This window comes from Periplaneta americana, chromosome 5, assembly GCF_040183065.1.
Source record: "Periplaneta americana isolate PAMFEO1 chromosome 5, P.americana_PAMFEO1_priV1, whole genome shotgun sequence".
Classification (NCBI taxonomy): domain Eukaryota; kingdom Metazoa; phylum Arthropoda; class Insecta; order Blattodea; family Blattidae; genus Periplaneta; species Periplaneta americana.
In genome coordinates, this window is record NC_091121.1 from 63607630 (window position 1) to 63631110 (window position 23481).

Below are 23481 nucleotides of genomic sequence, written 5' to 3' on the forward strand. Positions count from 1 at the left end.
AGAACAGAGTCAAAGGAGAAGAAAAACTTCTACTAAAATCCGAACAAAAATAATGTATTGTGGGTTGTGCCATATAAAGATGTTTTGATTGCAAGAAATGCACAAAAATGTAGCTCCGAAAAAGGAACCGTACTCGCGAGTAAGCCCCTGAACGGAACCGAAGCTAATACTTAATGAGCACGCTCCGCCTCACCCATCTCCACCTGTACTGCACTTTGTGTTTATGCGCAAACGAAGAGCAGTGGCGGACTGCCATTATCACTATGTTGGTCGGCGTGTTCCACTGTTTCACAATGTCTCCTAATCATGGACGTAGTACATTCAAGGATGAAAGGAAAGAAAAATATTTTGTCTTAGTGGGGAGAATGTGAAATCCTTAATTTGTGAGTCCACACCTGTGGAGTAACGGTTAGCGCGTCTAGCCGCGAAACCAGGTGGCCCGAGTTCGATTCCCTGTTGGGGCAAGTTAGCTGGTTGAGGTTTTTTCCTATTTATAACTTGTTGGGCAAACTCGTGGTCCAGGTAACACGGATTTTCTCCGGGATCTCCGGTTCCCCTGTGGCATCCCAACAAATCTCTCCATCATCTCATCGCGGGTGTAGCATAGATCAGCCTTCTATGGTGCACCCTGGGCAACGATTCTGTCGGTAAATTGGTCTACACAACTGTCATATGGATGAATTACGGAAATTCAAGTAGCCTACCCGCCATTAAAAAAATATATATTATGCATTTCTCAGCGGTTCATTTCCTCTATCGTATCTGAAAGGATATTACTGTTCGTAGTTTATTTTCACGAACTTTACTATTAAACAATATACCGAGTGACTCACCTGCGCTTCTTTATACGAAGTTGCGTAATATCCTGCACATTCATAGCCAATTCCATAAAACACAGTACTCATAATCGCATCTTAAATGTAAAGGAGCCTTTACAGTGAGGCAACCTGAAGCAACCTGGTTGTCCATATCCTATAGCATGCGATTATTTGTTTCCGCCCGTGTTGCCACTTAGCATGCTGTCGCGAGCAATCGTTGAGCATGCTGGCGACATGCACTGCGACTAGTTGCTTCAATTTCTGAGCGAGTTTGTGCGGAGACGTCGGAGCACACTGCTGCTGCAGCAGCCTAGCTCCTTTTGACAGGAAGAGGAAACATATTCAGAGAAAGATGTGGTTCGGACAGATTTTCGTACATAGTGATAGTGCTCGCAATTACTTATTCAGAAAGTAGTCAAGGTCTCTTTTACTCGTACGAGTAAAATTTCTGAACAGGTAAACGTCATCAGCAAGAAGTTTCTTGGCATGTCAACGTCAAGAAGAAACACAGGGAAGTGAAGTGCACCCACTGATCACTCTGAGATGACCCGCTCTTTTTATTTCTGTATCTATAGAAGGTTGTTCTCAAGTTTTTACTTTGTCTTTGGTTTCCTTCAAACAGTCGAACTTCAAAGCTATTTCTTCCCATAACTTCACCTTATTATTGTCTTTGTAATTGGGATCCTGCAAATCCCACAAAATGTGTTTTTCGCTGAATTCTTCATTTATAAACTTTATTTTATTTTATGAGTTTTTAGTCTTTTAGGTATTCCACCATGTTCTGGAACTTGGCATTTCCAACGTTACGGAACTACGCACAGGTTCCATCATCAGGGCAGATAGGTAAAACCAGGGAAGTCGCCTACCCCGTTGTGCTCGTTACGTCAGGCTCGGTCTGTTTAAGCAAGTTGTATTAGAACACTGCATCCTCGGGCTAGCGTCTCTTACCCGCGGACAAGACACTCCCTATTTTTATTAATAGTTTATTAATATTGTTTTGATGAAAGGATAAATTGTGATAATCCATAAGGAATCATGTGTTACACGTAGTATAATTTATATATATATATATATATATATATATATATATAAGTAGTGCACTTACGTGTCTTCGTGTTTAAAAAATTGATTGTGTAACATATTGCATTAATATTAAGTAATATTGTTTTCATGAAAGAATAAATTTGATAATATCCATAAGGAATAATGTTATAGACGTAGTATAATTAATGCACTTACGTGTCTTCGTGTTCTAAAATTTTGACTGTGTAACACAGGCTCCGCCAGGTCGACTCAAGATTGCGAGAGGGCGTACAGGCCTGCTTACGGCTTCCACTGCGGGCAGTACAGTTGTACACTGCAGTCTATCAGTGGTGGAGCTTATCGAAGTCGCTTGGGGGCACCGGTGCACTGCATTTTGCACCAGGAAAATTATGTGCTAAAAACATGAACCTTAGCAATGTAATGGATGTTGTGCGAACAATTAATTTCATAAGGTCTAAAGGACTTAATCACAGGGAGTTCAGGGCACTGCTTGATGATATTAACAGTGAGTATGGGGATTTACTCTACCATACCGAGGTAAGGTGGTTAAGTCGAGCAAACGTTCTGGAACGTTTTCTCCCACTTAGGAATGAAATTGCCTTATTTATGGATGTACATGGGAAACCTGTTAGAAGCCTTGGGTATGGAAGAATATATAAGAATAATGCAACAATTGTGCGAAGACTTCGAACGTAGATGTCAGGAAATTAGAGAACTTGAACAACAATTTAAGATATTTGCAACACCTTTTTCAGTGAGTGTCCTGGATATTCCTGCTGAACTACAATTAGAAATACTTGATTTATAAAGCGATATTGAGCTAAAGGATAGGTATCGAAACAGAAAAAGTATTAACCATTTCTATACTTGTTTTCCACGAGAAAGGTTTCCTAAACTGCACAATCTCGCTGCAAGAACGTTGTGCATGTTCGGGACAACCTACGTATGCGAAACACTGTTTTATTTAATGAAGTTTACAAAGTCACGTCACATAAGCCAATTAAATGATGAACACTTCAAAGCATGTTTGCGATTGGGTGATACTAAAACAATAGCTCCACGAATTGAAAAGCTGCTTACTAACAGAAAACTGCAAAAATCACCGCAGATCTCTGATATATAAGAAAAGGTAGGTCTACTATTACTAGATATTTGAATAACAACGTTTGTGCTGTTGTTTTATTTTGTTAATTGAATTGTATAGCAATGAGAAGAAGACAAACAGTGAAGAGTTTTATTTCGTAGTATGTTAATCTGTATAAAAGTGTAGCTTATATTTTGTTTTGTTTCATTGTTGTGCAAACATGCAAAAATTTATTTCGTACTAGCCGTACCCGTGCGCTCCGCTGCACCCGTTAGAAATAAATATAAAGTAATTACATAATTAAAATAGGACATTTGATCTAGGGAACATTCGTGTTTGATAGAAGGATAAATCGTTTAATATGTTACTTAATTTAAATTGCATCCAAATAATTGAAATGCGATCATTTTGGTCCAGAGACCACTCATTGGTGCAATGACAATGCCTTCAACATGTTTCTTAATTTTTATTACATGCATCCATACTTTAATGAACATTGACACCATTTAGATTTAATGTGTATACATTATTTTACTTGTTATAGGTTTCCATTGAATTATGGTAATGACTTAATTTTAACCCTTCTTTTCTACGTATTCAGTAAATAGCGTTTGGCCCACTATGGTTCTGAATCCTTCAAATAACTTATATTATATTATATTACATTACATTACATGTATTATATTATATTATATTATATTATATTATATTATATTATATTATATTATATTATATTATATTATATTATATTATATTACATTATATTATATTAGAAGTTACTGTAATAACATTATAGCATTATGTCCATCTAGAGAAACTACACTTTCCAATGGTGAAATAATAATTAATTATACAAATCGGTTAATTTAGCTTCCGATATTACTTCATACAAACACAGAAACATTCTCTGTAGGCTATCTTTCATAGCTTTCGATTGTTGTGTCCAAGGCCCCTTATAGACGAAGTCATTTGTTTTTTATTCCATTATAAGGCCTTAGATGGCAGTTATTTTAATTTTAAAACTCATTTATCTCATTAAATATCAGTCCTATCAAAATTTTTCAAGGAATAAAACTTATCGCAAATTATTTTTAAAGAAACCTTTGTTATGTAACATTTTTCACAAAAATCAATAATAAGCAGATATTTCGATTTATTTAATTCAGGCCCCCTTATAACCCTCCTTTTAAATAATGTATTTTGAATGCCATATAGCCTAAAATCTAAGTTACAACGAACTTAATTTATATTCCAATTTTCATCGAAATCCGTTCATCCATTATCGCGTGAAAAGGTAACAAACATACAGACAGACAGACAGGCAGACATATAAACAAAAATTTCAAAAAAGCGATTTTCGGTTTCAGGGTGGTTAATTATATATATGTTAGGACCAATTATTTTTGGAAAATCGAAAATTACCAGAAAAATTTCGGCTACAGATTTATTATTAATATAGATATAGATGTAGTTAGTTAACTGTACCAAATTGTATAGAGTACTGTTTTCAGTAGAGTGCAATTAACAGTGAAAGTGTGCTTCAGTTAAAAGCTGAAATTAATTTACATTCTTATCACAAATTTGGTTCATATACAAGTTGTTAGCTCAGCCACTGTGGAAGCAGCTACCCTTGCCCGCAGCCGTACGTCAGGGCTCGAGGGTTTGTACGTACGCACGAGAGTGTAGTCACTTGACGCTCCCTGGTGTAACATATTTTTATTAATCTTAATAATATTGTTTTGATGAAAGGATAAATTTCGATAATCCACAAGGAATAATGTTTTAGACGAATGCACTTACGTGTCTTCGTGTTCTACAAATATGATTGTGTAACACATTAAATTAATCTTAAGTAATATTGTTTGATGAAAGTACAAATTTTAGTAATCCATAAGGAATAATGTACTTACGTGCCTTCTTGTTTAAAAATATTGTATTATAGCTCATTGTATTCATTCTAAATAATATTGTATTAAGAAAGATTCAAGCATGTAATATTACAATAAATGTAATGGGGCATGCTGTTAAATAAATGAATTAAATACAAAAAAAAAAAAAAAAGACACTCCCTAGCGTGCATTCGTGGCTGCTGGCTGGTATGCTGTCTCCCTACCCTTTGTGCACGATGGAGCATATTTCCTTACCCTCCATGCATTCTACCCATTTCAGCGAGTGCTGATGACCACTGTATTAGACATTCTGTATCAAATGAAAGTACTGTATAGTATCCTAGCTTATAGGATAAAGTAGTCATTGTTCAGTACGGAGTATTTTATGCAACATAAATATGTTTCATATTGTTTTCCTGTAGCTACTTCTGTCCGTGCAAGTTCCTTTTATAATTTTTTCCATCAATTCTTTTGCATGTGTGTAGACTCTCCAATTAAATATATGAAATACGTCTCGTAGAACATGAAATTGTGTCCTTATTTCTGTATATATTCTATCTCAGTATTAATTTTATGTTATCACAGTTGCATTTTCATCGAAAGTGGAATGTATATTTCTTACACACAATCGTGTGTAGTCTAGTATGTGGCTGTACATACGCTACATGAGATGCCATAGTCTTGTTTTTTTTTTAGTAGGTTATTTTACGATGCTTTATAAACATCTAGGTTATTTAGCGTCTGAATGAGATGAAGGTGATAATGCCGGTGAAATAAGTCCGGGATCTAACATCGAAAGTTACCCAGCATTTCCTCATATCATATCGGGTTGAGGGAAAACCCCGGAAAAAAACCTCAATGAGATAACTTTCCCCAACCGGGAATCGAACCCGGGCCACCTGGTTTCGCGGCCAGACGCGCTAGCCATTATTCCACAGGTGTGGACCCATAGTCTTGTTGTAGCTTGTTAGGCACTCTGTACTTTAACTAGGAAATTGTCAATCTGACGAACCGTCAGTTATTTATTGCTCGGTGTTGATGAAACAGTTGTTATTTTAATGAGACATTAGAACATTGACAGCTGTTGATTTGACTTTCATAATTCAAAATCTGACAAAAGTTGGTGAAACCGGTCCAGAGTTTCAGATTTGGAAACCATTATGAGTCTCATATTCGGAATTACTTATTAACTTAGCATTGAAAATCCCTGGTTAATATGAAAAATGTATTTCAATAGCTGGCAACCTATACAGATGAAAATAACAATTTCATTTTCTTTACTACCGTTACTTGAAGATATGTGCCAGCTGCAAAAATTCTAGCACCGCTTCTTAAAGTAGTGAAAGCAAAGCAAATTCGAGACATGGACCGAAAACCCGAAAAGGAACTTCGGCTTCAGAATGGTAGGAGACAACATTTGTCGCCGAAGTACAGTACCATATTATATTAGGGAATGAATTCATATTTGGTTCCCGTACCTTAAGAAATAGATGGACACTATCACTGTGCTGTTAGACACCTGGCATGACAATTGTGTATAGTGTACATCCATAAAAAGCTACTCATGGACTTCATTAAATGCGTCGTTAGACATCACATGTCTGAGACGTGTTGACTGTAAGGTTGCTGATGGCATTGTAGATATTTACGTTTCTAATAAGTTAAGGTCGATTTGAACAAATGATGACCGTGAAATGCATCATTGGCAGGACAAGACTGATCATGCAACAGATGTTCACAGTGAAATTGGACGTGCTGGTTGTTACTTATGTCTCAACGTCATTAATTTATCTACTCCCACTGAGATCGAAATAAAAGAACAGGACTGGAAGCGAAGGAAAGGGAATGGAATTTCGGGAGGAGGGCACTACGACGTAGCACTGCGACCTTTCAAGATCTGTTGTGCTAACCCTCAAGCTAGTCGCATTTCCAAACCCACACCAGCTGACTACACTAAAGTTAGCTGCGTACCCAGGTTTTGAACAGGCAACCCCACTCGTCTGTAGGCCAGCCCCCTCCGTGCGTTGCCAGTGAGCGCTGCTATGGAATAATGACGAAATGGAGAAATGTTGATGGAATGATTTAGATGCCTAATCTGTGGAAACGTGAGAACTCAGAGAAAAACCTCAACTGCGACCTTGTCCGCCACAATTGTCACTATGGATTTTTCCTTTTCAATGATAAATCCCAGGCCTGATCCGAGACTCGAACCTGGACCGCGTGCGTGACAGGCTGAAGGTCTGATCACTCACCCACCGCAGGAGTTGGACTGGAAGGGACTACTTACTGAAATTCAAGAAATGAGCTGTGTTGGCAAATCATTTCTTCTGTACCTTCTTAGAATGAATTAATTTAATCATAGTTAAATGGTTAAATGATGCTCTGACCACATTGCATCTAGTAATGTATTAATGAACATACTGTAATGGTATGCAACAGAGAGAACAGTGACATGATTCTCACTCTAATTACTACGATTGAGCGTTTTCGTAGGAGAAGACAATAATATGCAGAAAACGTGCATGTTTACTTAATTTTATTATACATCTTGATTACACAACTTTTAACACTGTATCACTTCTTTTATTCTTTGCAATCATCAATAGTACGTCTATTTGAAGGCTCTGTAGTAGGCAATGCAAATGTTCTCTGTGGTAAACTATGATGATGTTGAGTACATAATGCACAAGGGTCCTGTCTAATTGTTGCAGGAGTATCTGCTGTCGCCTCACTTGCTTCCCTGGCCTGGGCTGTTGCAGCGTACACCAGGGCCATGCGCCTGGCTCGCCCTGACAAGACTCGTGTGTCATGGCCTGGTCTTGTGTGTCAAGCCACGTGGCGCGGTGGTATGGTCACTGCCAGAATTGCCACCCTCGTGCTATTTGCTGTTGGCTTCCATGCTTGGCTCTTCCTTTTTATTGGTAGGTGAATTCGGTATACTGAACATGCTGGTTTCTTCGTATTTCTGTTCCTCTTAGTCTGTGTTCAGTTTAAGTAGCCAGCCATTGTCTTTGTCGACGTCATTACGATTATCGTCAATCATGGATGAGGTAATACATAGACTTATTTCTGCCTCATTCATTAGTTTCTTTAAGGTCTATGTTTCGTCTGTTCGCCTTTAGTGTATAGTCTGTTTTTCTAGACCAGTGATTCCCAAACTTTTTGAAAACGCGACCCACTTGTGGGAGACAATTTTGTTTTGACCCCCCAGTTGGCCTGCTTGGCGCAGTTGGTATAGTGCTGACTTTCTATGCCTGAGGTTGCAGGTTCGATCCCGGACCAGGTTGATGGCATTTATGTGTGCTTAAATACGATAGGCTCATGTCGGTAGATTTACTGGCATGTAAAAGAACTCCTGAGGGACAAAAGTCCAGCACACCGGTGACGCTGATATAACCTCGGCATTTGCGATCGTCGTTAAATAAAACATAACATTTAACCTTTGACCTCTCACTGCGGTACTGGTATTCGAAAAATATAAATTCCCGCAAAATCGAAAATAACGACAATTTTACTCAAAACCAGTGGATACACTACACACCACGAGGGAAAAGACTTATCAGAGGACGTTACAAGAGATTGTTGGAGACCGTAACAGATCACTGAGCCTACTACCTGAAAGGATGATGTTGATGATGATGATGATGATGATGATGATGATGATGATATGACGAAGAAACTCATTGAAATACGTACCTATTGATGGAATGTTAAAAATTAGGCTTTTTTGCAGAGCATACATTAGTTTTGGTTCAAAAGAATGCAAGAATACCTCGAGCTTGCAAAAGAAGCTCTTAAATTTTTTATAACATTTGTAACCTTGTATTTATACAAAATAAGTTTCTTGTCTGTGATTGTCATCAAAACAAAAGCGAGAAATCTGCTTGAACTTGAAAATAATATCAGTGTATATCGAACACAGAATCCAGATTTAAGAAGCTATGTGAAAAACACGCTCATTTATTGCATTATTATTTTTTACTTTATAATTACTGAAACATTTTTTATATCATGTTTAAAACTAGCCAGTCCTTTCATAAAAATTGACTGAACGCGTTTTGGGATCACACCCTTCAATTTTTAGTTATTTTTTTGTTCTAGTTACTCTGTTTCTAAGTGTATAATGTCAAACAAAATAAATCTGAAGATAATTTCGAAGTCGTGAAAGTATTATTGTCAACTGATATCTGTCTCAGAATAAGTAAATATTCCGTTATCTATAATGTTCACAAAATTAGTTGTCACTCAACAGTCACAATTGTGAATGTAAAGGATAAGATTGGAGTAGATTAGATTATGTCATGTTGTTTCCTTGATGTATCACCAGTCACATTTCGATGAAGACTGCAGTTCAAATACATTTGAAAAATGCAAGGTCAATAATAATTCATTCATTCATTACCACTGAGATTGCCTATTCTGCATAGTTTTGATTTCGTTGTTAAGAATGTTTAAATAATTAAGTGCTTAGTTTGAATATGAGATTTCTGACCCTTCTGATGATTGGATTGTGAAAAGATTCTTGATTTCTTTACAGAAATTTGATTTCTGCGACATTTCGAAATTATTGACAGATTCTGTTCTCAGACTCGCATAGCACAAGATCCTGAGAATGAAACCTGCAAATTGTTTTGAAACTTCATAAAAATTAAATGGCAACTCGAACTCCAGCATCACCTTCAGAGCAAACAAGAGGACGCACATTGGGGCAAAATAGACTGTTAAGTGGACAAAATGAAAAGCGTTAAAGCCACTGTTTCGATGAGAAACCAAACCGTACAAAATTAGTGTGTGCTATGAGCTACAATTCTGGAGAAAAAAAAAAAGGGCGTACATTTTGTTAATGGGTTGTTAATAAAGTGCATTATGGAGAAATAAACCAATATCTTATTTAGGTTAGGCATGGATCCATCTCGTTGGTTATGTAAATTCATAAAAATTACTAGGGCCTACTGGTACTACTGGTCCACTAAAAAACCAGACATTGTTCTCGAGGAAGTTTTGCGTTGGTTTCTGATAACAAGGTTTCCCTATATGACGGGAAAGTTTGATGTATAGTGTACAATGAGTGAGAAAGAATTGTCGGTCTATTTTTTGAAAGAAACAATGTCAATAAGTAGGCCTATGTGAATCTGATTTTACACAAAAATATTTCCATCTTATTGTTTTGCAGGTGTACACTGGCTTGGAATGACGATTTGGATCGTGTTCCAGAAGACCGACTTCTGCCAAACGCCCTGGGAAGAGTGCATCTACAATTGTGTAGTGGGGGTCATCTACTGTTTCTGCTTTTTCAACTTGCAGGAAGGACAGTCACGTCACCGTGCATTAGCTTTCTATGTTATCATCATTTCACAGAACTTGGGATGTCTTGGACTATTTCTTGCACTTGCCGGAGTATCAAAATCTGGTGTTGTTGAGGTTGCAGGAGCTATCATCGTTGGAGGAACAATTCTAGGTAATTATTTCAGCTAGACTACTTCATAGGTGATAATTGGAAAATTAAATTGCACACATGTTATTCAGGTATGCTCTTGTATAGGATGTGCCATAAGTCATTACCCCGAAAATGCGGCTGAGGTAACCTAACGAACTACACATCAACTCAGCAATGCCAGAAGCTTAGCTAAGACTGTTTTTATCTCTCTGGCAGCAGGTAACTGAGTTAATCAATTGGGAGTAAGTTTACATTAGAAATTCGTCAGCTAATTTGCGTTGTGGGGTAGCAAATTATGTTGCACAATGTAGTATCATTCTGTGATATTCTAGTCTTCTGCTAGAATCTTTTATGCTTATTATGCCAGTATTTGCACCATGAGTCATTCCATGTCAAATCGACAAATTGGCTGTGGCGCAACTTTTTTGGATACTGGTCAAAATTGTTCCAGTTATTCATTAATATTGACTATGAGTACAGGCGAAGTATTTTGTGCCAAGTCCTACTCATTTCTTTTATATGCACGTGTTTGTACAGTACTTCATCCCTCGATATTGGTGTACGGCTTTTCGGAAAAAAATCCGTAACTTACAAATGAATGGAAATTTCTTTGTCAAAGTTAGTGACAATATATTAGAGAACATTTTGTACCATTTAGTGACACAGCAGTATCAACTAAGTTTATATTATAATGGAAATAAAATAAAATATATAAAAAATGGGTCAATACTTTTATGTTGTATTGAAGATAAAGGCAAGGTGAAATAATAACGAAATGTTAGTAGTAAAAACATTCAAGCATTCTGTATACACGGTAAAATTTTGAACTTGTATTTCGGCTCCCTTCCGTTTGGGCACGTGCGTACGTACATGCATGTTCAAACCTGCTCGGAGTTCGGAGCATAACTAAGCATGTCTTGGAGGTGACGACACTCCGCTGTCAGTCTCGGGATAACCAAACTACAGTATCTGCCATACCTGTTGTGTACAGTAACGTTCACTTTCAGATGTAATACATCAAACATGTGTCGGAATTAAGCGGTATCATCAGTAAATCTATCATTTGAAGTACTGTTAGGTTATAGATCAGTGAATTAAAACTGTGCGCCGTTATTTGTAGAGTTGTGCATACTTTACAGTAGATTGACGTTAAGACATTTCTATTTTAGTGTATTTCACGGGTGATGGTAGAAGTAGGATAGATAGCCTAGTGTCCAAGAATTATGGATAATTCTTGCATATTGTACATTATAGGATTTTGCAAATGTTATGTGATATTGCAAGAGTTTCGAGATTTTCAAAGAAATGCACATATTGAGAATATGGTTTTTGACATTCTCTCTCTTTGTGCACAAGAATTTCCCTTGTACTATTTGACTGATTTTGTGCATATTCAGTAACTATGAATCATTTTATTCAGGCATGGTACCAGTACACATAAATAATTTTTTTTTAAAATAAACTGTGGTTAAAAAAAAGCACAAAATGACAATATTCTCGATTTTTTTCCTTGAACACTTTTCCTTATGTGAGGAAAAGTGACAACTTGAAACTATATGTAAGTTCCCCTACTCCTTATTTCCAGAAGTATTTGTGCCAAAGGAGTTGTTAATTCTTAACTACATAATTACGAATCCAGTCAGAAACTTCTGGGGAAAATTGTAGAAACTTTATAAAAAAAATTATAACTCTAGCCATAAGAAGTTAAAGAAAAAAGTGGCATAAATGTTATCAGAATGTTCTGGAAAATTGGTAAATTTCAAAATATTACTATCTTGAGCACGAAAGCAAATTTCGTGGAGAATAATAGCTATTTGCTATACTGTTTGATATAAGCTATCAGGAAATAACACTATCCAGGAACAAAAATTATGTTACTTTTGACAAATTCTTAGTTAATACCTAATATAGTAGTTATTTTTAATTAATGTACACATGTGTATGTGTGAGTGCGTATATATGTGAGAGGTTGTTTTTTAAATTGTTTTCTGTTCAGGTGTGTGTAGCATGCTGCTATATTATCGTTTCTTCCACCCTGCTGGGCACATCAGGCTATGTTCCAAGCAGCTGCAACACAGTATGGAGTGTGGAACTCCACCTTGTCTCACAGATCTGAATGCTGAGCAGACAGCAACATTAAGATCACTGAAGCACTGCTGGCATGTTGATAGAGATGGCACACTCAGCAGGTATTGTGGCTTTGTCACGAAAAAAATACGTCTTAGAATACTATGCCAGTTTGCTTTAATATAATCGTAGATTCACCACATAAGAAGTTTACATTCTTCCTTACTTATTAGAACCGAGTTTCAGAGGTTAAAAACCACGAAGTGCAGTGAATTTGTAAGAACGAAGGGAAGAGAAGTAACGTTACATAAAAGAACCCTATCCCTGAATGAAAGGGCTCGAGATAAAATTTGTCTGCAATTTCTCTGCTAAGTCAAAATTTAACTCTGCTAGTCTTCATGCTCACCTATTATCTCGGGAAATAATCTTCTCTTCTGAAATGAAATACTTCACACTACTGATTGGCCAGCAGAGTTCAGGAATGTATCAACAGTGTCTAGAGATCTTAATAACCATCATATTATCTTAATTTCTAATTTCCCTTTTCACCTTACATGCTACACACATCCGTGCACGCGAACATACACATCACACATGTGCATGCGCGGCACGTGAACACACACACACACACAGAGGCCTACCTCAGAACTCAAGTATTACAAACTAGTCTAGATCAATGGATTTTTAGATGGAAAAAAACGTAAAAACAGTTTCCATTGGTTAAGAAAATGAAGCAAATGGTCACAGCCTGTAGTTCTTTTACTGTAGCTGAACAGGAAAAATAATTAAGAATGAACACCAGAGAAGAGAGGGTTGCATGGCGTGGTGGAGATTAAGAAATAGGAGGGGTTATACAGGGAAGAATATCTGTCCCCTAAGCAGTTAAAAACAAGATGCGTTCCACATAGTATAAGTTTGGCCAGAAGCAGAAAATTTAAGAAAATTATGGATCAACAAGAAAATCCTGAATACTTACATAGCTTTTAGAAAACTACAGTATGTGGTTCCACAATGTTCGTAATGCAAAAAAAGAGGTAGGGAAATTCCTAGTTTTAATTAAGATGAAATGGGACGAAAATTTAAGGTATAAAGTTCTAATGTGACTGTAAATAATATGTGTTAAATTCAAATTGCCATGTAGAGATCATTATATTATTTGTTAGTGATAGGAATGTAATATTTGTATTTAAAACTTGTAGAGAATGTTAATGTGAGGTTCTAACTAAATAATACATAAGTAGATTATGTGGAGCCTGATAATAATTGATGATTAGATTACATTAGAAGATTAGACTAAATTAAGACACTGTAATGAACTGTACGAGCTAAAGCAGACCTGAAGAACTGGACTATACTAGGTCCACCATTAATAGAGAAAATAAATTTGATGATAATTATATTATATTGTATTGTATTATATTACATTACATTACATTACTTTACATTACATATTATATATTATATTATATTATATTATATTATATTATATTATATTATATTATATTATATTATATTATATTATATTATATTACATTACATTATATTATATTATATTATATCATATCATATTATTTTATATCATATTATATTATATCATATTATATTATATTATATCATATTTTATATTATATTATATCATATATCATATCATATCATATATCATATCATATCATATTCCTTTTAAGCATTGTATCACTTGCCAAGTACGTGTAGAAAGTATGCAAATAGAAAATAGCTATTTTTAAGATAATACCCGTCAAAGAGTCAATGACATTACTAGTCAAATGATTGGGCATTAAAGCCAATGTTTTTAAATTATTGTTTTCAGACTAGGTGGCACTTCATCTCAGGAAGGATCTCCTCATTCAGATGATGTTTGCACGGACAAGAATCTCTTGCTCACACATTGGGTATCTGGTCAGACAGCAAGTCCCAGTGTAGAAACAGGCGAACAACTAGAAAGAGCTGCAGAAGAGCATGAAGACAAACCTGCAACCAACGAGAACACTAACAGAGAGAAACGTCGTGGCATATGTTCTCCATTGGAACTCGGTTTAGAAGAGCAGGACGAGGAAGGAACAGAGACTGATGACATCAGGAAACATAAACGGCGGGGAATCTGCTCACTCGAGCCTGAGATGGAGGTGGAATTGGAACTGAGTGTACATGTAGAGGGAGAACCCAGTGACGAGGAGGAGAGGAGACAGAAGCGCCGTGGTATCTGTTCTCCAGATATACTGAGTTTAGAGCTGAGTAAAGAAGAAGCAGAAGATATATGTGTAGATCACTCTGATGATACATTAAAGAATAAACGACGTGGAATTTGCTCCCCTATTGCCTTCACGTCAAGTCTGGGTGTGGAAGAACCCCAAGCAGATCCAGAAAGCAGGATAAAACAGCCGGATGTAGAAGGTGATGAAACTCCAAGCGAAGTTCTGTCAGTTCCAAGTGAAGTTCTTTCTGCCCACGATTATGAAAACATATGTGCTGTCAATATTGCTCGCGAGACGTGGGGTTTGCGATCTTGGCGTGGATATTCGGACATAGAGACTTGGTTGCACGATGATAGCGTTGTGCGAGATAGGAGGAGAGATACTCTGACGAGCACAACCACAACATTCACGTCTGCTTCTTCAGAGCATTCTGGTGGCAATGGTGATTCCAACACTGCTTCGCCTCCTCCAATACCTTGCAGGCGTCCTGCCCCTGTCCCACGAGCCCTGCGCACTAGGCAAGATGACTATCTGGACACGTTAATAGATGACTTGGCAGACTGTGAAACCAACGTATCTGATCAGGATCGTCCACTTGCTGAGTTTGTCGTGGAGGAACATGACACAAATGTATTTGTGGCTCGTCCGTATGTCGTGGACCAGCATGGAGCATTTTTCCCCCTTGTGACATTGGACACGATAATGGAAGAGTTGGAGGAGTCCAGTACTAGCACAGAAACTGGTGAACCCCTCAGATTGAAGCAGCGCCATGGCTCTGCAAGCACTCTCGTTGCAACTATCAATGAGATACGTCATGGTGGCTCCATATGCAACTTGTACAATTCCACAGATGCCCTTTGGGAAGTTCAAAGCAACTCTTCAGTCAGCATCCAGCAAGGGGAGCAGAACTCTTCATTTTGTAACTCTATTCCCGATTCGTTGTTGACTAGTAGCCATTCCCGAGCCCACCTTTCTCCGGAGGAAGTTCTGTTCCTGTCGAAATTGCAGGCTTTGCCAGACACAAAATTGGAATCAAGTCCAAGTAGTAAAAGTGGCAGTTCACCTATATCGAGTCCTGAAGTAATACTGGATGCTTCTCCATACCTCGAAACTGTGCGGAACTTGTCGCCCACGGCCAACATGACTCCTAGTATCACAGACTCAAGGCCTGGCAGAAAGCGAGCTGCAAACAGACCACGCCGCAAGTTTTCCTTATTACGCGAGAAATTTGAATCCAAGCAAGCGGTATCTAATATTGAGCTGGATACAAAAAAGTCGCGAGAGAGACAGAGTAAAACAATACAGTCTTGTACAGACTGCTCTGAAACAGCATTTAGTGATTCAAAACTGAACATCATATGTGAACCAGTGACGTCAGAAAGAGAGCCCATCGTTTGCTATAATAAGGAGAACATTACATCTGTTGTGCCAAGTAGAATAAAGCAGTGGAATAATTTCCTGAAGACTCAAAATTCGTGCAATGCCAGATTAAGTCCAGAGGCCTGCAAAGTGATAAATTTACAGAGCAACCTAGATGCTGTGAAACCAAGTCTGAGAGAACGAAGGAGCATGTTTCTGAGACAGGTGCTGTCACCCAGCTGGGGGAAGAAGAGCTCTCTGTCGCCCGCTTCCAAGGTTGTGCCTGCATCATGATGCCTCCTGTATCATAAGAGTACAAGTTTGATGTCTTCCGATTTTTAATATGGTTACTGATACAGACAATTGAATGACCTGTTGTATGAAGTTTTACGTTGTACAGGACATATTAACAGTTTATGAAATCCTTTATTAGTAATAGCAGGTCGAATAGAAGGAATAGTGTATGCACTCAGCGAGTTTACACGAGTCCGCTGCAACGCGGCGCTTCTATCGCTAGGATCGTGACTTGGAGAAAGTTCACAGTTCTTGTTACGCTAAACGTAGTCCTTTTTAAAAGCAAATTTCTACCATTTAACCCGTCTATTCGTAACTTTAGGAATACCTGCATAGTCTCTTATTCATAATTAATAGCCTTCTCTCAGTTAATACTATTATGAACGTTCATAACAGAAAATACAATGGGATCTGAAACGCTATGAAAGCGATAAGTTCAGTATTTAACAAGTTGCGAATTCAGGGACAGAAAACTCTACAAAATGTTAAATAAAACCAGAGTTGAAAGATATTTTACGTGCTTATAAATTAATTAAATTACTTACCATGTGAATGATTAGTTGCCTGCTACCTTCGAGAGTTTGCGAGATGACTTGGCGGATTTACGAGCTTGTAATTCTCTTCGGATTTCCTTTGTCCTTTAGAAGAATCGGCACTTTAAGTAGTGGTAAACCAATTTAGGAATAATATCCATGATGTGTTCTCTGCAACAACCTGCTCCCGAAGACTGGGTCGTAAGAGCGTCAATAGTGTCAAGACAGTCATAGAAGATATCACCCCACATTACACTCGCTGAGCTAATCTTTTATTTAATTTTCATTTCTGTTTGAAGAAGTACGTCGTACACAGCTTGGGAGGGATCCGTAGTCCTTGATTTGGGTGAGAGCTGCACAATGTTTAGACACATTACTTTTCTGTCGAAGGGAATGGACCCAGAGTGTACACGCAATAAACTTAGAGGAATGATTTACGACATAACCTGCCACATGATGCACTAAAAATCTGTCAATTAACACGGCAGGAGTGGTATTTACCAACTCGGGCACAGCACTTTCCCAGCCTTGACCATGCATTTCTTCACAAAGAACAATTTTTTCTCTTATACAAGTTTCTACAGACTTCTTAACTGCCTTGTTACATAATAATGTCTTTTGTCACTATTTCTACCGTATCCCGATCTACAACCTGGAGCAAAACAGTACGGCATTTTTGCAATTATTTTGTAAACCACCACACAATATTCTTTTGTCACTGGTTAATTCAAAGCACAACAAATTGAAGACTACACAAACCCAAACAACAATGCATACTAACAACCCCTAACAACTTTCACCATTAAACGCGCGAGAAATTGTATTTTCGAGGTGTCTGACCTCAGACAAACGATGGACTTTATCAATCGAAGCACCACTAGTTCTCAGGTCCGCCACCGACAATGAGAGAACATAGGAGTGCGTACACTATTCCTTCTATTCGTCCTGGTAATAGTGATGATATTAAAAGAAAATCCGTCTTCGAAATGTAGAAAAGAAACTTGAACGTTATACCACTACAGTCTGATCAAAATTAGGGAATTTACACCTCACGAATAATCAGATTGAAATGAATATATATTCATTATTGTAGCACGAAGATAATCATAAGATGAAAAGGTATGATGGAAGTACTTGCTATCTGTTGTGTCTCAGCTTAGTACAAAACTCTTAAGTGCCATAGAAAGTTGAGAAAGAAAACGTATAAGTTTATTGGAAAAAAATGTATGAAGGTTGAACTTGGCTATACTCTGTTCAAAACTGTCACTGTCTCCCACAATATTGCCTTGAAGTCAGGAGAGGGAGGTGGAGTTTCCTGTATAAAATGACAGAATTGAACACAGACGGCCATCAGTTTATTAACTGTTCACAGCAGTTTGGGGTTGGTCAACATGCAGTCCTTCAGACAACTGTCCAAGAAGTCTGAATGACACACAAACACATCATCGACATTGTTCACCTTATTAATACTGGCCAGAAACACTACCCAGTTCGGTTCAGTAACTTCGACCATCATGTAATACTCCAGATTCTGCACACAATTAAGCATACACTGACGAAGAGCAAATGCTGAAGCATACATCTTTGCAGCTCTGAGAGCAAAAGATTTGGCCACCTTGTTACATATCCATACTCTGCACAAAAGCCGTTCAACATGTTTACAGTAGAATAGATGTCTGAAGGTCATTTGATAGCAAGCAATAGCTTTGCGGTTCAGTACCAGTGTAATAATAATAATAATAATAATAATAATGATGATGATGATGATGATGATGATGATGATGATGATGATGATGATGATAATAATAATGCATTGAGTTTAGGAAAGAAAGTCAAACACATGTACAGCATGTAGATTTAGGTAGGTCACAGTTCTTTTTTCTGAATATATAGTTCAGAATCCTTTTAGATTTATAGACTGCAATTCCTTCCATCAAACCTGTGGACATTCACTTTGGCACAAATTAAAATCCAGTGAAACATTGAAATCTCAATTTAAGATTATCTTTGCAACTTTGATCAAAGGCGCAAATAGATATTAGTTTACAGATTCCTCTTTCATAACCTGATCACTCAGTTTATGCCACATTGTGGTATACATTGGTCTTAATTGTGTAATCAGCCCTAGAATATGTTTCATGTACAGTACATGTTCAGATGAAAAATAATTTCAGAAACTGATCACTCTTTGTTATTGTTGTTTAAGTATCGCATCTAAAAACAAGAATCTCAGATTATGTAAAGTTTATAAAATCGTTTGTGAAAGTGTTGATATGGTTACTTTAAGTACTGGTAGATTAAACAACTGATAATGCAAGTGTGCGTGCATGAAAATGGTTACAAGTACTTGTAACATTAATTTTCTTTGTTAGGAGCCATCCTAATTAAGTTGGTAGAGTTATGAACTGGAAGATCATGACTTTGATTCCAGGTAGGCACAAGACAGCGATATATGGTGTGTCTTAATTTTTTGCAGCTTGAAAGGTTTCCTGACAACTGAAGCACAATTATTTACGTTTCTCACATCACTCTAGTTTCGTTAATAGTATGGAAAAGGGTAACGGATTCCTTCAAAAGATATAAATATTACACAGACAATATTTTGATACACAAACGTTTTTAGAACTAGCATTCAGATGTGGTTGAATATTGCTATCAGAAAATGACTATCTGTAAAACATTATACTGCATACCAACATGTGAAGTAGCATCTTAAGAAGTGGTGCGAATTTTTTTAGATTTTGCACCTTGTCATATATGTAGAAACATACTATATCTCAGAGTTTAATGAATTTGCAACGAATACATTCAACTTTTTTTGCCTTCCATAGTGATGGAGACAATTCGTGGCTCTGAAATGAAGAAGGTTTCTATATCATTGTGCAAGCACCTTTTAATTTCACACCACATTGAGCACTGTGAAAGTAATGCATCAGATCATGCAGAAGCAGAAACCCACACCACTGGTATTCATAGGCTGTGAATTTCACTACCAACTTTCAATTACAGTTTGGAATTAATATTGCTACTATTGTGACAGTTGCATGTTGATCAGAGCACACTGTGTGTGTATATGTGTGCAGTAGGAGAAAGTATATTAACTTAGCTTGTAGGTTACACCAAGGAGTGGCCAGTAAGGGGAAATACAGACTAAGTCAAATCTAAGTTATTGTCATTCTTACCTAAGAAAATAGCTTCTTGACAGACAGTGCATTGAATTTTTCTGGTAGTTGTTTCCTCTAAGCCTGACACAAGACACAGTGCTTGAGTTTTTCTGGTAGTTGTTTCCTCTAAGCCTGACACAGGACACAGTGCTTGAGTTTTTCTGGTAGTTGTTTCCTCTAAGCCTGACACAGGACACAGTGCTTGAGTTTTTCTGGTAGTTGTTTCCTCTAAGCCTGACACAGGACACAGTGCTTGAGTTTTCCCGGTAGTTGTTTCCTCTACCTCTGACACAGGACACAGTGCTTGAGTTTTCCCGGTAGTTGTTTCCTCTACCTCTGACACAGGACACAGTGCTTGAGTTTTTCTGGTAGTTGTTTCCTCTAAGCCTGACACAGGACACAGTGCTTGAGTTTTCCCAGTAGTTGTTTCCTCTACCTCTGACACAGGACACAGTGCTTGAGTTTTTCCAGTAGTTGTTCCTTCTAAGCCTGACACAGGACACAGTGCTTGAGTTTTCCCGGTAGTTGTTTCCTCTAAGCCTGACACAGGACACAGTGCTTGAGTTTTTCCAGTAGTTGTTTCTTCTAAGCTTGTCACAGGACACAGTGCTTGAGTTTTTCCAGTAGTTGTTTCCTCTAAGCCTGACACAAGACACAGTGCTTGAGTTTTCCCAGTAGTTGTTTCCTCTACCTCTGACACAGGACACAGTGCTTGAGTTTTTCCAGTAGTTGTTTCTTCTAAGCCTGACACAGGACACAGTGCTTGAGTTTTCCCGGTAGTTGTTTCCTCTAAGCCTGACACAGGACACAGTGCTTGAGTTTTTCCAGTAGTTGTTTCCTCTAAGCCTGACACAGGACACAGTGCTTGAGTTTTCCCGGTAGTTGTTTCCTCTACCTCTGACACAGGACACAGTGCTTGAGTTTTTCCAGTAGTTGTTTCTTCTAAGCCTGACACAGGACACAGTGCTTGAGTTTTTCCAGTAGTTGTTTCCTCTACCTCTGACACAGGACACAGTGCTTGAGTTTTCCCGGTAGTTGTTTCCTCTACCTCTGACACAGGACACAGTGCTTGAGTTTTTCCAGTAGTTGTTTCCTCTAAGCCTGATACAGGACACAGTGCTTGAGTTTTTCCAGTAGTTGTTTCCTCTAAGCCTGACACAGGACACAAAGCTTGAGAGTTTTCCCAGTAGTTTTTCCTCTAAATCTGACATAAGACAGTGCTTGAGTTTTGTTTTTTTTTTTAGTTTTTTTTTTTTACACTAAGCTGACAACACAATTCTGCTGGCACTTTGCATTGTCATTCTCTGTTAATGATTATCTAAACTGAATTGAATCGGTTATTTGAGAAACTAAACATGTTTTTAGCTATAAGTTTTGAAAAAAAAAAAAACTGCAAAATACTGTTTCCAGCTTATAAATATTGAGTGTACATTCGTATCTTTTTAGGGTGAATTTTTCATATGAATATCAAAATTCCTAAATATTTTAAAGAAGCTTTTAATTATATCTGAGAGTGCTAGGGTACCCTGAAGTTCGTGGACATGTGTTGTTTCTCAGATACTAGAAATATTTTCGTAAAAAATTATAATAGTTTGTCTTCATTTTGCATTTAAGTTAATGAAAACAAAAGCTATTGAAGTACAATTTTTTTAGAAGTACAGATTTAGTACATAATGTATTTTGTCCTTCGTATGACAAAATGAAAAGAAAAAGTCTAAAACATTTTAAAGTAAACACACTGATATCTTACTGAAGTCCCAAGCTACAGCTCCTTAGGTGTGCCATCTCTGTTACGACTAGACAAGAAACGTCTCTCTTCATAAAATATTTTGATTTCGTTCTCTTCAGCGAAATACTATCGTGACATCATCACTTAAAGGCGAACGTGTCAATTTTATCCTACAAAGGTGTAAATACATATATTAATATCAGAATCACAATAACCTTGTTTTGGCTAAAAATGGACTTTTGTGGTTTCTCAAATAATTGATTCAATTAAGAAAAATGTTTTTTCAGCCATGGTTAGATACACAGTACCACAATGCATTTTCCTTTTGAAACGTGCCCACTGAAGAAGTAATTGTACAAGTTGTGTTTACACTTCAGATGTTTTTTTCTTATCGAGAATGAAACCTTTTTCTCGCCACTTACTTAATAATTATTTACATACTGTTTTAGTGGTTGTGTATCCTCTGAAATATGCCATCTAAACTTGCGTAAATACAACTCGTATGACTTCTTCAGCAGATATGTTTCAACTAGGAAAATTCGTTATTTTGCTGTTTATTTAACTGTGGTTGAAAATTTCTCTCAGTACACTTCAGTCAACTCTTTAATGGAGATTGACAATGCAAAGTACCAACAGAATTGTGTCACTGGATTAACAAGCAACATCCAACGTGCTGCCTATCAAAAGCAACCTCATGGCTCAGTAAGAATGCCAGTACCTGCTTGTTCTGTATAATAATATTTAACTTCATCCTCATTGATGCTTTGACGCAAGGTTTGCAGGTTCAGATCTGGCTGAGAACTGTGCACTGCTATCTCTCCTAGTCCCGAGGTAGAAATTTTACAAGAAAATTTCTGACCCCACTGGGAATCGAACCTGGGTCGGCTAGTCTGGAGGCAGACACACTACCACAGAGCTAACTCGGCAGAATATATTAATATGTGATTTAACAGAATTCTTTTTTCATGTAAAAAAAGTTTTGTCAATATATTGCGTCTTTCTCTTCCTAAAAAAATATATAAAAACCGAGTTGGTCTCTCCACTTGAGCGGTGTCTGTCCCTCCCTACGGGCAGCTCTGTGCTAACCATTAATTTTCATCTTCCATCAAAGTTAAGACATGCCAAATGGCATTGAAAACAAATTATTTATGCCACTTAATTGTTGTATCTTATAATCGTTCACAAATTTATAATCAGGAAGATACTTCAGCAATATTATTGAGATCAGCTGGACATTGTATAGTGGTACATTCTGCTTGAAGATTAAATACATTCTCATTTTTTATTATTGACAGTGGATCTGTTGCATTAGTATTTTAAACACATAATTACAGTATTACAATAGCTGCTGTTAGTTGGTGCATCTAGTTCTGTGCCTTACCTCATGTTAATGATACCAGAGTTTTATTCAGTATTATACTCCACTGTTTATAGAGCTGTGTATTTTTTTATATTTTATATATTATATATACTTGAACTAATGAAACATTTTTATATGCTAACTGCTTTAATAAAGACTGCATTGCTTGATATTTTAATTGTGTAGTTCTGTATCGTGAACAGATGATTTTTTTTTTGTTTCTCTTTTTTTTATTCCTTGCAAAGTATCATTTTAGTATTTAAAAATCAAGATTGATTTAATGGCAGAATCTCTTTAGATTCTATTTTGAAATAGATGATCCTGGATAGCTTGTATTTCGTTTTAATGACTTGGTCTTTGAAAATTAATTTTCTGAAATTAAATGTTTTGTCCTTTTCCTCTTTAGGTTAACCTTACCAGACGTCCTCATTTCCTGGGGACAGTCCCTGGATTTAATATTTTTTTCCCAGATATCTCTGGATTTTTATTG

General features: G+C 37.1%; 1 protein-coding gene across 1 annotated transcript in view; it reads left to right on the forward strand.

Annotated features, from left to right (window-relative positions):
- The window catches only part of LOC138699767 (uncharacterized), a 160032-nt gene extending 136863 nt beyond the window's left edge, over positions 1–23169 (forward strand). Inside the window, exons 4-7 of the mRNA XM_069825891.1 lie at positions 7547–7756; positions 10009–10293; positions 12269–12461; positions 14168–23169. Coding sequence (XP_069681992.1) covers positions 7547–7756; positions 10009–10293; positions 12269–12461; positions 14168–16205 — 2726 coding nt within the window. The 3' untranslated portion in view covers positions 16206–23169. The remainder of the gene's footprint in view (positions 1–7546; positions 7757–10008; positions 10294–12268; positions 12462–14167) is intronic.
- Positions 23170–23481: the final 312 nt, after the last annotated feature.